At 39.6% G+C, this 12,382-nt stretch overlaps 5 protein-coding genes across 9 annotated transcripts in view; 4 read left to right on the top strand and 1 right to left on the bottom strand.

Moving 5' to 3' along the window:
- tbc1d32 (TBC1 domain family, member 32) overlaps nucleotides 1–660 on the bottom strand; it is a 40,721-nt gene extending 40,061 nt beyond the window's left edge. For 2 of the 4 annotated variants that reach the window (XM_024377991.2, XM_024377993.2), the window contains exon 1: nucleotides 11–659. In XM_024377991.2, coding sequence (XP_024233759.1) covers nucleotides 11–165 — 155 coding nt within the window. In that variant the 5' untranslated portion in view covers nucleotides 166–659. Of the gene's footprint in view, nucleotides 1–10 lie in introns of all 4 variants that reach the window. The other 2 variants (XM_024377992.2, XR_002948480.2) reach the window with 2 other exon arrangements.
- A 248-nt stretch (nucleotides 661–908) lies between these two features.
- hsdl1 (hydroxysteroid dehydrogenase like 1) lies at nucleotides 909–3,090 on the top strand. The gene is made up of 4 exons (XM_024378671.2): nucleotides 909–1,382; nucleotides 1,486–1,931; nucleotides 2,129–2,338; nucleotides 2,463–3,090. The coding sequence occupies exons 1-4, from the start codon at nucleotides 1,163–1,165 to the stop codon at nucleotides 2,532–2,534; spliced, it is 948 nt and encodes a 315-aa protein (XP_024234439.1). The 5' UTR covers nucleotides 909–1,162; the 3' UTR covers nucleotides 2,535–3,090.
- Nucleotides 3,091–3,677: 587 nt separating this feature from the next.
- LOC112218073 (gap junction Cx32.7 protein-like) lies at nucleotides 3,678–5,789 on the top strand. Its single transcript, XM_024378670.1, has 2 exons — nucleotides 3,678–3,753; nucleotides 4,593–5,789. The coding sequence occupies exon 2, from the start codon at nucleotides 4,614–4,616 to the stop codon at nucleotides 5,508–5,510; it is 897 nt and encodes a 298-aa protein (XP_024234438.1). The 5' UTR covers nucleotides 3,678–3,753; nucleotides 4,593–4,613; the 3' UTR covers nucleotides 5,511–5,789.
- A 363-nt stretch (nucleotides 5,790–6,152) lies between these two features.
- gja13.2 (gap junction protein alpha 13.2) lies at nucleotides 6,153–8,304 on the top strand. The gene is made up of 2 exons (XM_024378669.1): nucleotides 6,153–6,208; nucleotides 6,808–8,304. Exon 2 carries the CDS (start codon nucleotides 6,831–6,833, stop codon nucleotides 7,704–7,706), a length of 876 nt encoding a protein of 291 aa, XP_024234437.1. The 5' UTR covers nucleotides 6,153–6,208; nucleotides 6,808–6,830; the 3' UTR covers nucleotides 7,707–8,304.
- Nucleotides 8,305–9,207: 903 nt separating this feature from the next.
- LOC112218071 (gap junction Cx32.2 protein-like) lies at nucleotides 9,208–12,120 on the top strand. Of its 2 annotated transcripts, none has more exons than XM_024378667.2 (2): nucleotides 9,208–9,360; nucleotides 10,873–12,120. In XM_024378667.2, exon 2 carries the CDS (start codon nucleotides 10,886–10,888, stop codon nucleotides 11,627–11,629), a length of 744 nt encoding a protein of 247 aa, XP_024234435.1. In that variant the 5' UTR covers nucleotides 9,208–9,360; nucleotides 10,873–10,885; the 3' UTR covers nucleotides 11,630–12,120. The 2 variants fall into 2 exon arrangements, with proteins under 2 accessions (XP_024234435.1, XP_024234436.1); XM_024378668.2 differs by lacking the exon at nucleotides 9,208–9,360 and adding an exon at nucleotides 10,563–10,741.
- The last annotated feature ends 262 nt before the right edge of the window (nucleotides 12,121–12,382 follow it).

Here is a 12,382-nt window from a genome sequence, read left to right as displayed (position 1 = left end):
TTCTGAATACTTATGGAAGTTCTTGTCTGTCTCCTCCAGATGAAGCAAGATTTCCTCTGCACATTCAATGGATGGTGCACCAGAGATTCTGTCTTTGATGCTTTTTAGAAGTTGCCTCAAAAGAGACTGAAGTTCAGCCTCAGCCTCAGCTGAGAACTGAGACATGGTCTTGATGTGGATTCACTCTTCTCTGCAGAAATACTGTAACGTTATCTGCAGAATTCAGATTAGAATGTGCCAACTTTGTTATCTAGCTAGCTACTACAGCGCTTCTTCAATGCGATAACTAGCTAGTTAGACAAGCGATGTGGTTGTATTAAAAACCCGTACACGCATTGTATTGCTATGTAGCTAGTTGATGGTGTGTTGACATTTCTGCAATTAGGGCACTAACATAGTTTGCTAACGACGGTAGCGAACGTTAGCTTGCTAGCAACGAAGGAAATTAGATAAAGTCCTTTGCATGACCTAACTTCGTTCAACATTTCCCCAAACCATTGCAAATGTATCACATTGTAATAAACGGTGTAAGACTTACTAGCTACATATGGTACAGCGTATTTAGTCATTATAGCTAACGTTAGCTAGTTGAATAGTTTGTAAACATTTCGAACCTGCTGCAGCTTGGCTCGACCACTGTCTCTATGGAAACAGGTAGCTAGCTCACACTCGTGCATTGTGGGATATTCAAAGCAGATGAAGGTCACAGACAAAGATGATGCTGAGAAAAAGGTTGCAAACAAACACCAATGGTGAACGATGTTTAAGGATGTTTGAATTTTTATGGAGTTAATATTGACAATGATGATATGGAATAAATTACAGCTACTACTTGTAAAAGGGTTTCAGACGTTATGCTTGTTACTGTGCCTTTAAATCCCGTTCCTGTGTTAGGTGTCACATGGTCCCCATGTTTACAATCCCTTCCGGGAAAGGAGCGTCTGTCAAAAGCCAAACTAGCTCAAGATTGCACCTGTCAGAACTGCTATTTACCTAGATGGCATAATACGAGACACAATTGTACTAAGTATCAAGTCAAGTATATAATCAGAAAAGCGTTAGCTGGCTTATTGAGGTACATAAGTAATACAGATTGGCTAGGATTGGAAACCATTGTCTGTAGTTTTTAGTTTAGCTAGCTAAATACCAACCCGTGACTGCTATGGCTGCTGTTGACAGTTTTGAGCTTTTGTACAAAGAAATTGCTCGGTCATGCAATTCATGTGTGGAAACCCTAGCCGTTGTGGGTGCTCTGTATACAGCCAGCAAAGCTGTCATCCTCGTGCGGGACTGCTACAGCTTTGTCAGGGTGCATTTCCTTCCCCGACTGATGCCAAGCACGCGCCTTGGCCGCCGTTTTGGTGAATGGGCTGTCATTTATGGTAAGGTAAATGCAATAGAATAGACAGAGAATAATTCCACAGTTCACATAAAGGGTTTTTATGTTGTGGTTCTCATCATGTCTTCTATGCCCATGTATTGCAGGTGCTTCAGAGGCCATAGGGAAAGCCTATGCAGAGGAGCTTGCCAGGCAGGGCATCTGCATCATCCTGATAAGCCAAGAGGGTGCCAGTGTCAGTGACACAGCCAAGGCCATATCTGAGACTCACAGAGTAGATACAATGGTGCTTGTGGCAGACTTCAGTCAGGGCCATGCAGCTTGCAAGCCTGTCAAAGATGCATTGCGGGACAAAGACATAGGCTTTCTAGTTAACTGTGTGGATGACTCCCTTCGCAACTCGCCAAACTTTACTGGCCTGTCTGAAGACCTGTTATGGGACGTAATCAACAGAAATATTGCTGCCACCACACTGATGACGCGCCTGGTTCTACCTGGCATGGTAGAGAGGAGACGTGGAGCAGTAGTGAACATCTCTTCTGGGGCATGTTATAGACCCTCTCCAAGCAAAGCTGCTCTCTCTGCGTCTACGGTCAGATTCTACACACACACACACCCTATTAGGTGTGTGTGTGTGTGTGTGTGTGTGTGTGTGTGTGTGTGTGTGTGTGTGTGTGTGTGTGTGTGTGTGTGTGTGTGTGTGTGATGACATTCATGTTTTTAAATGCATTGTGGCCTACTGTTTTGTTGTACTGAAATGGCTGTGATTCTTCTCTTTTTTTCTCTCAGGCTTACCTTGACAACTTTTCCCGTGCTCTGCACCATGAATATGGTCGTCAGGGAGTCTTTGTGCAAAGTCTGGTACCTTTCCAAGTGGCACCCCATGGAGCATCAGCAGGCGGGTGGCTAATACCGCAGTCAGACGTGTATGCCCGTCATGCCATCTCCACCCTGGGCATCTCACACAGGACCACAGGCTATTGGCCTCATACACTGCAGGTACACAGATCAGTACTGATTTAAAATGGGTCTTGGTAGAGTTGAGGGATAGACATTTAGTAGCCATAGTCCATTTTAAACTATAGACTAACCATGACTCTCTTGTTGGTGTTCTCTTTTCCAGTTTCGACTTGTGCAGTCAATGCCCGAATGGATTTGGGTCTTGGGGTCACGTATGCTCACAAGCTCATGCTGAAAGTTCTCCAGAAACAGAACTCCAGCCACTGAACACATGACAACAACGTTATGCATTGCTGGTAGTCATACAGTCATCATACAGATGATATTACACTAGTGAGTGAATTAGTTTGTGTAATGATTGTATCTTGAATTGCATAACAAAATTATATTTATTCATAGTTTACAATAACACTAAAGAATCTCCAGGAGTGTAGTGCCCAAATTATGTTAATGACGTCCGTGACATGCACAGATATGGGAGGTGATGGAGATATTTTTTGCAGTGATTTGAGGTTTATTTGACCAACTGTGATCACTGAGGTGTTTAACTGGCATTCCTATGTAAAGAGTTGTTTTGGTACAACTGACAGTATACTTGAGAATAGATTTTGAAATGGGTTCTTTTTTATTTAGTGATGTGCTGTGATTATACTTATTGGTGATATGATTGCAGAAACAACTTGTGTGCTCTTGAATGACTTTTCATGTAGTCGATGCTTGGTGAATATGCATATGTAATGCATAGCATAATAAAAAAATGTATCTCAATAAAGAGGGTCCTTACTAGATAACGATTTGTTGATGTACTTGATCAGGGTTTCATTTTTGAACATAACATATCTATGTTTTTAACAACAAAGATAAGATAGTTTTGTAAATCATTTCTATTTAGAAAGATCAACCATCTTGACATATGTAACATTATTTAGAAAAAATGTGGTCAGTCATTGTCTGTAATCCTCACAAGGACATGTGAAGCAAAGTCTGCTGTTAAAAACAAAACAATTGATGGAAGAATTGGAAAGTAACAACTGACAAAGAAATGGCAAAATGTCTAATTATTAGACACATAAAATGCATATTGTGTATGAAAATCAATATTTGATATGTAGTCAATTCAATATTGTTGCAGGTTGGCACTGTCTCACTTTTGTTTGTTTTTAAAGCTTAATGTCTCGGATATTGGCATACCCTGCCTCTATGTTTGGTATACAGTAGATATACAGTAGATATCATATGAACCTAAATGATCATTTTATGGTTTCACCTTGGGCAACAACACTACCACAGGTTATTGAATGGTGTCATGACTAAGAGGTGGGATATGTAGTCTTTGTTGTGGTTTGGATGGTGCCTCCATAAGAGGGGAAGGTTGAGAGGATTCTCGGCTTCACTCTGACATCACCCTCCTGAGAGACTGAGAGCTCCAGACTTTCTGCAAGTCTTGTCCGTTGGTAAGTTGAAAAAGCAAGCAATTGACTTATGATTATTACACAATCAAATACCAGGTTTGTGAAAATTGCATTCATGACATTAGAAAGTGAGATGTAATGGTCTCTTCTTTTATTACGAAAATGCAAAGGTCTCTTAAAATAGTTAAGTGCATTGCCTCTGATTGGTAATACTATACTAGACAGTCATAATGCATAGACAGTGAGGTTAATCAATTGAAATGTACATTAAAGGGATATTTTGTAAGGGTTGATGAGATTTGCTGACCATGACTAAAAAGTAATGACATAGCCTATAATTATAGTATTTATAACATGTGAACATATCTGTGTAACAATACTTAGACTACGCGTACATCTTTGATGAAAAACTATCTGTAGTGAGAGGTTTTTCCTCAGAAAATGTTGATCGGCAAAGATTCAATTTTGAGTATGCGTTCAGTAAATTACCCTGAATTAAATTGTGGCACAGGAAACTGCAATGGAAAAGGCAGGAAATAATTGTAATGTCTTGTGCCTCCTGAATAAAGCAATCAATGTTTGGGGGTTTAACAAGGTCAGGTCCTTGGTTCCCACCAGATTGCAAAGGTCTGTTATTGTAATGGCTCCTGATATCTGGGCCTCATGGGCCTTCACTTATCAATGTACTCAATGGTTCAAATTAACCCATAAAGTCCTTGATTGACAAATCACTGATACATTTGAATTAGTACAGTTTACTTCATGCTGTTATGAGATCTATTTATTCTCTAAAACATTGCTTAAAACATTAAAAACATTTGACAGTTGTAGTCATAACAGTAATCCACCATGTGATAAATCAATGATATGTTTTTCCACAGCAAACTGTCTAACTGATCGAAATGGGTGAATGGGACTTGCTGGGCCGGCTGCTGGACAAAGTGCAGTCCCACTCCACGGTCATAGGGAAGATCTGGCTAACGGTCCTGTTTGTCTTCAGGATCCTGGTCCTTGGGTCCGGGGCAGAGAAGGTGTGGGGGGACGAGCAGTCAGACTTCGTCTGTAACACAGACCAGCCGGGATGTGAGAACGTCTGTTATGACCACGCCTTCCCCATCTCACACGTCCGTTTCTGGGTGCTTCAGATCATCTCCGTTTCCACCCCAACCCTGGTGTACCTGGGCCATGTCCTCCACATCATCCACGTAGAGAAGAAAGTCCGGGAGAAGATGAAGAAGCAAGCACAGGATGAGCAGGCCAATAACTTCCTGAAGAAGGGCTACAAAGTCCCCAAGTACAGCAACGACAATGGAAAGATTAACCTGCGTGGCCGTCTGTTACGCAGTTACGTACTGCACGTACTGGTGAAGATCCTTCTAGAGGTGGGGTTCATCGTGGGACAGTACTACCTGTATGGCTTCACCCTCCAGGCCCGCTTTATCTGTGCTCGCTTCCCCTGCCCTCACAAGGTGGACTGCTTCTTGTCCAGACCCACAGAGAAAACCGTCTTCATCTGGTTTATGCTGGTGGTAGCCTGTGTGTCTCTACTCCTCAACCTCATTGAGCTCTTTTACCTGTTTGTCAAATCGGTCAAAGAGTGTCTGGACAGGCGGAAGGACTACACGGTGACCCCGGTCACCCCTGTTCTGGAGAGGAAGGCCTTTGAGAACAAAGACCAGATGATCCAGAACTGGGTCAATCTGGAGTTGGAGCTGCAGGGGAGGAAGCTGGGCAGTGGGGTGACGAAAAGTGTGGCTTCTGAGGAAAACACTGCTAACATGGGGGAAGTCCACATCTAAGGTGTCAGCTTTTGTACACATTCTTTTTCACAAAGCCTGCTTGTAATGTTGACTCAATGATTCGCATGCCAGTCTACAGCCATATATATTTCTCCTAAACATTAAGTAACATATTCATCATGTTTTTATGTGATAAAGGATTCATGTTTGAGCTTGTACCACGGGAAAATATTGTCTAATATAAATATGTTTCTTTATATTAGATGCATTTCTTAATTTTCTAAATATTTCTTTGGGATTTGTATTACAGGTTGTGACATTGCATGTATATGTAGATGTCATTCATATAACACTATAATCTTGATTTAATAAATAATTATTTTATAAGGAAATTATTCTGGCTCGTATTGTGTTTGGTTTGAATGTTTCGGACACCATGATGCCTATTTTAGGAACAACTCTGGGCCCTGTGTTATCAATTCATTACAATACAATATTATTTCTTTAGATGTGTTCCTATGAAGTCTGTTGAGTGCATGCTTCTTATTGTTGTGGGTATGTATCTTTCTGTCAGTCATTATATACAGCTCTTCCTGCCAGTCCTTTACAGGTTAACTTTTAAAATTGAATTAGCTGATTATGACAACGTAACAGGGAACCTGACGCAATCCTTACCACCATCCTCCAAAACTCAAGGTTCAACTCAAGTTAGTGATCAGTTGGTCTAAGAGGTATATTCTCCATAGAGTCAGGACCAGGTAGGAGGCAACCTTTTTCACTTCACATTTTCCTATCCTTTGAGTCATTTTTTAAAGAAAAACAAGTAGTAGTTTGTTCTGTAATTCTTTTGGATCTAATTCATTTTTATTTAAGTTATTATAGTAGTAGACTGTTCAGTACGTAAGGTGTTTGGGGTGTACTGATTTCCATGCAATATCATAAAATATGAACATATTATTAATAGTAAATAAGGCATACATCAACTTTTCCTCATAATCAATACATACTAGACATGACCTATGATCTAGCCTGTCATGTGCATTTTTGCTGCTTTTCATTGTGTGACTAACTGCTTACATTTTAAGTTTGTTTTTGAACGAGGGTTATCTTTCAATACAGAAGGGTTATTACATACAATGTTGTAAAAAAAAAAATATATATATATTGTATTGTCTTAATGATAGAGGGATATCAGTTTTAGGAACTTGGTCTTGATGCCGTTCTGTGCGTGCCCCAAAAATCAAATGAATGATTAAGGATAACAAGAGAAGTGGAAAACATTGACAACCTGACTCATTGATAAGATGGGCCTTCTTCTGTCAAATGAATTAACTGGTTATTTTCTTCTCCTCTTCAGAAAGCCATTGAACATCAGCAAACATGGGAGACTGGGGTTTTCTTTCCACGTTACTGGACAAGGTGCAGTCCCACTCAACGGTCATTGGAAAGATATGGATGAGTGTCCTGTTCCTGTTCAGAATCATGGTTCTGGGTGCTGGAGCGGAGAGCGTGTGGGGCGATGAACAATCTGGTTTCATATGCAATACGCAACAACCTGGTTGTGAAAATGTCTGCTACGACTGGATCTTCCCCATATCACACATCCGTTTCTGGGTCATGCAGATCATCTTCATCTCCACTCCAACTCTTCTGTACCTGGGCCATGCCATGCATGTCATCAGCCAGGAGAACAAGCTGAGAGCCATACTGCACAGCCAAGAAGATAATGGCACATTGAAGAAGCCCAAATACACAGATGAAGCAGGGAAGGTCAGAATTAGGGGAGATTTGTTGGGCAGTTACATGACCCAGCTATTCTTTAAGATCATTCTAGAGATCGCTTTTATTGTTGGCCAGTACTACCTGTATGGGTTTGTCATGGTTCCCATGTTCCCTTGCTCCAAATCTCCCTGTCCCTATACTGTAGAATGCTACATGTCTCGTCCCACAGAGAAGACCATCTTCATCATCTTCATGCTGGTGGTGGCCTGTGTGTCTCTGGCTCTGAATGTGATTGAGGTGTTCTATCTGCTTTACACAAGAGTGAGATGTGGCGGCTCCAAGGGGCGCACTCATCGCACTACGTCAGCAGCGAACCCCGCCACCCTCCACTCCTCTGGGTGGTCTGGTCGCGTGGATACTGAGATGGACCCACTGAGACAGAATAAGATGAACCTGGAGTTTGAGAGTGGGCAGAGTTTAGGGGGTAGTCTGGATGGAGCCACACAAGAGAAAAGGTTGCTAGGGGACCACTAAGACACTTGAAAGTTAATTAGCCATGACTGTATCTTGATCTTTTGTATTGTTGAAAATCTGAATGAATACACTACCTGTTTTGTTTTCTTATATTTATTGATTTAAACGCAGTGCACTAGTAGTTAGTGCATTTTATGTATTGATGTTGAATGTTTACTGTTCAATTGTGAATGTTTACTGTTCAATGCCAATACACCTTGAATATAAATGCAATTCAGTTATTATATCCCAATGGTATGTTCTATGTAACATTTTCTGTTATAGGAAGCTTTGGGATTTTGTCAATGTATTTCCCCAGTCAGATGAATTCGTGGATACTATTTCTATGTCTCCATGTCCAGTATGAAGGAAGTTAGAGGTTTAGTGAGCACATGCTAACTAGCGTTAGCATAATGACTGGAAGTCTATGGGTATCTGCTAGCATGGAGAAGTTGATAAAGGGCCTCATTGCCAAAATACCTACCACCTGGGGTCTTGAAATTATTTGTATATTGCCTGATGAATGTTAACAACTGAGATATTGTCTATCCTACAATACAATCTAGATATGCAGTTTTTCTTTTTTTGAAGGAATAAATGAAATATATTGTAAAAAAAATAATGTTTTTAATGTTTGTATTAATGGTGGTTGCATGAACCTTAGAGACTGAAAACTCATCAAACAATCACTGAAACATGTTACAATAATACACATGAATAGTTGAGTCTCTTAGGACAGCATTTATGGAAATATTGCTTTTAAATGAACATCACTGAAGAATAAGATCTCAATTTGATCACTATTTTCTTGCTGTAGTGTATTTAAGGTTTATCAACCCTTACAAAAAATCCATTAATTATAATCCACCTAATAATTCACATTTCCTGTTGCTGCAGGATTATTTTCCTGATGTAGTAAACTGGCTTAAATTAAGATCCTACATCTGTATATCTCCCAACCCTCATAATAAAGTGGCTTATTATTATACCAGAACTTTGTCAAAATACCAATCCAGATAAATGTTCTAGGAGTGCAAGACTGCATATGAAAATATTGCTATAGGCACAACTTGTAAATGATGAATGGCACATCCTCCAACCCTCACAATAAAGGGGCTTATAGCTATAGTATAATAAAATAAGTATCCTTATGTTTTGCCAGAACTCTATTAATGTCAATCAGGGCACATATTCTGAGAGAGCATTGTCAACAACAAAAATACAATTTCATACAGTATACTCTGAAAACTATCCAAAGAACCCCCCCAAAATATTGATTTAAGATTTCATGAATTTATATTACCCTTTGACTACCTAGACCTGGACCACCCACATTGTCAATGAGAATCATTAGCAAAGGCTATGGCTTAGATTACAAAGCCATTTCATGGTTATTACTGACTCATTTGGAAATACAAAATGACTCAACATTAAAATGTACCTTTATCATTGTTTTGCCAATTATTAACTTGTACAATCATTCCCAGGAACACATAATTCTAAACAGAAGATGTATCATTTCCATGCACAACGTGTCAGCTCGCACGACAAGACAATTGTGTAATTCGACAAAACTGAAGTTCAAGGTAAACTAGTAGCAGTACGTAGCATTTGAACATTTGCCACTTACAACTGGTGGATATTGTGTTCTGCCCAGAAGGTGTCTGTATAAAAGGTAAGACATATTTAATGAACTATTTGGTTGTTTTCCCTTTACATGAAAACACATAAGAATGCTAATCTAATATCACCAAAAGCAAAATGATTTCTGGATACGCTTGAACCATTGTAAGAGGGACAACCTAGGCTTAAACATATCTTTAATTAACCTAGAAACAAAAGTTTGAGTTTTTATTGAAATATTGATTTTGTGGTATTTGGGCCATTTTACACTTACATACTTTGGGCATATCATACAAATAAATCGAAATCATTTCTAAAAAAATATATATATACTCAAAACAGAATGTACAGTCGGGCCCATCATTATTGGCACCCTTGATAAAGATGAGCAAGAAAAGGGAGTATGAAATACTGAGCTATATTGTATTCTCAAACAAATATAGAAATGATTTTATTCTATGACAATTGCTCAGAGAAAGAGATATACAGTAGTTTAGAGATTTAGATTAGAGATCACATTGGGAGGTATCTTAGACCATTCCTCCATACAGAATCCAGATCCTTGATATCCTTTGTCTGTGCTTTTGGGATCCCCTCTTCAATTCAAACCACAGGTTTTCAACGGGGTTCAAGTCCGGAGGCTGAGATGATTTTGTTGTCAAGGAACCATTTCTTTGTGGATTTTGATGTTTGCTTGAGGTTATTGTCTTGCTGAAAGATGCACTTTTGTCCCTTTTAGCCTCCTTGCAGAGGCAACCAGGTCTAAAATGTCCTGGTACTGGGTAAAGTTCATGATGCGTATGACCTTATTAACAATGGCCCCAGGACCAGTGGAAGTGAAATAGCCCCATAACATCAAATATGTTGGTGGTGGATCTTTGATGTTATGGGGCTATTTTGCCTCCTACTGGTCCTTGGGCCCTTTACCAAGTACCAGGACATGTTTAGTGCCATTATCCTCGCAAGGTTAGGTATTGAAAGCTATTGAAAACAGGGTTGCCAGTCATTTTGACCAGTATCTTTTATTAGATTTTTTAAAGGACTTGTTTAACAAAATATCTGAGCAATTCTATTAGTATAAAATAATATTACAATATACTGTAGCTTAGCATTTGTATTATTTATTTTATAGAGTGTGCATTTATCAAGGGTACCAATAATGTTGGGTCTGACTGTAATGTACTGCATATATAAAATAAAAAAAACTTTATATATTTTCCTATTGAAAAACTGAAATATAATGTCTGATGCTAAAATATTATACATCAGATTTTGACTGATATACTTAATCTCTTGATAACAGACAGTGGAATCTCTCCATTTAGGCAATGTGTTTTATAGCTTACTTTACTCAAAGAAATAGCCTTACCATCCCATAAACCGCTGGTGTTCTTCTCTCCGTAACACAGACTGCTCTCTGTTCATCTTCTCTGGTATTTTTTTTCATTCATTCTCATCATAGATTTCCAATCATTTGTCAGAATGTTGCCAATAGTGTAACTGAACCTTTCGCTTTGTTTTCCCAAACGTATACATTTATGGGTTTTTTTCTATGTCTTTCTAGCCAGAGCAAAAAAATGGGAGAGTGGGGATTCCTGTCGTCGCTGCTGGACAAGGTGCAGTCGCACTTCACGGTCATTGGAAAGGTTTGGATGACCGTCCTGTTTATCTTCAGGATCATGGTCCTCGGAGCAGGGGCGGAGAAGGTGTGGGGCGATGAGCAGTCCAATATGATTTGCAATACCAAACAGCCCGGTTGTAAGAACGTGTGCTACGACCATGCCTTCCCCATCTCCCACATCCGCTTCTGGGTCCTTCAGATCATCTTCGTCTCCACCCCAACATTGGTGTACCTGGGACATGTCATGCACGTCATCCACAAGGAGAACAAACTGAGGCAATGGCTGAGTCAGGCAGGCAATGAGATGGGGAAAAGGCCTAAGTATTCTGATGAGAAGGGTCATGTCAAAATCAAAGGTGAATTGCTGGCTAGTTACACAGTCAATATATTCTTCAGGATTCTGCTTGAAATAGCGTTTATAGTGGGTCAGTATTACTTGTATGGGTTTACTCTGGACCCCAAAATTGAATGCAGCAGAGCTCCCTGTCCGTTCACTGTAGAATGCTTCATGTCACGACCAACAGAGAAGACCATCTTCATCATCTTCATGCTGGTGGTGGCTTGTGTATCTCTGCTGCTGAATGTGGTGGAGATATTTTATTTGATATGCTCTAAGTGTGGCTCTGGCTCAAGAAGACGAGCCCAAAAAGTCCCAGCCATCGCAATGCACAGCTGTCTGGATGGGGGCAGTACTGCCTGAAATCATTGATCACCACTCAGCTATTCAGTGGCAGAGAAAGGATGACACTGAAACTGTTCCGTCCTAAAATAATGCAGTGTCTAAAAAATAATGTGAGGCTTGGCTTGATTCTTTAAGTATGGGTAAACACGATGCAGTAGGTGTAACAGGACTGAAACTTTGAGCTTGATTTATTGTCCTCTGGTAAACCAAGCCAACATGTTGTATTTGTTCATGGTGAGCACTAGAAGGAGATCAAATGCAATGCAACCTAATTTTCAGCAGTCTTGTCGCTCCTCAGTGAGATGGTCCTCGAATTGGCTTTTTGTGATCATGTGATCATCTTAATATAATGTGATTCATCATACATTGTTTGGGTTATTGAAACCACACTGACCGAAGTGACCAAAACAAAATCCAGAAAATATTTGTGACTTTCAATATTTGTAATTATGTCAGTTTGATTTTTGTATTTATTTTATGTGGTTGTAAATAAAATGTAAAAAATGTGAGCTTTGCCTAGAATGTATTTTATGTTATAAGGTGAGGAAAACATTTAAATAACTATAAACAGGTGACTGGTGTGATGTTTTATAACATCATATTTTCTCCTGACAATATACTGTATGCACAGCATATAAAAAAGTAAATTGTGCAGCAAAACTAGACTATGATGTGTATACTGTATCACTGATTTGATTGACTCAGACCAAAATATAAGCTGTAAATATAGCATAGTCTTCTTCGGTCAAGAGGTGCAACAAAATCTTCATG

Source organism: Oncorhynchus tshawytscha, linkage group LG18 (assembly GCF_018296145.1).
Source record: "Oncorhynchus tshawytscha isolate Ot180627B linkage group LG18, Otsh_v2.0, whole genome shotgun sequence".
In the NCBI taxonomy this organism is placed as follows: Eukaryota; Metazoa; Chordata; class Actinopteri; order Salmoniformes; family Salmonidae; genus Oncorhynchus; species Oncorhynchus tshawytscha.
Note: the sequence above shows the minus strand (reverse complement) of the source record. Positions and strands in the feature narration are given on the sequence as shown.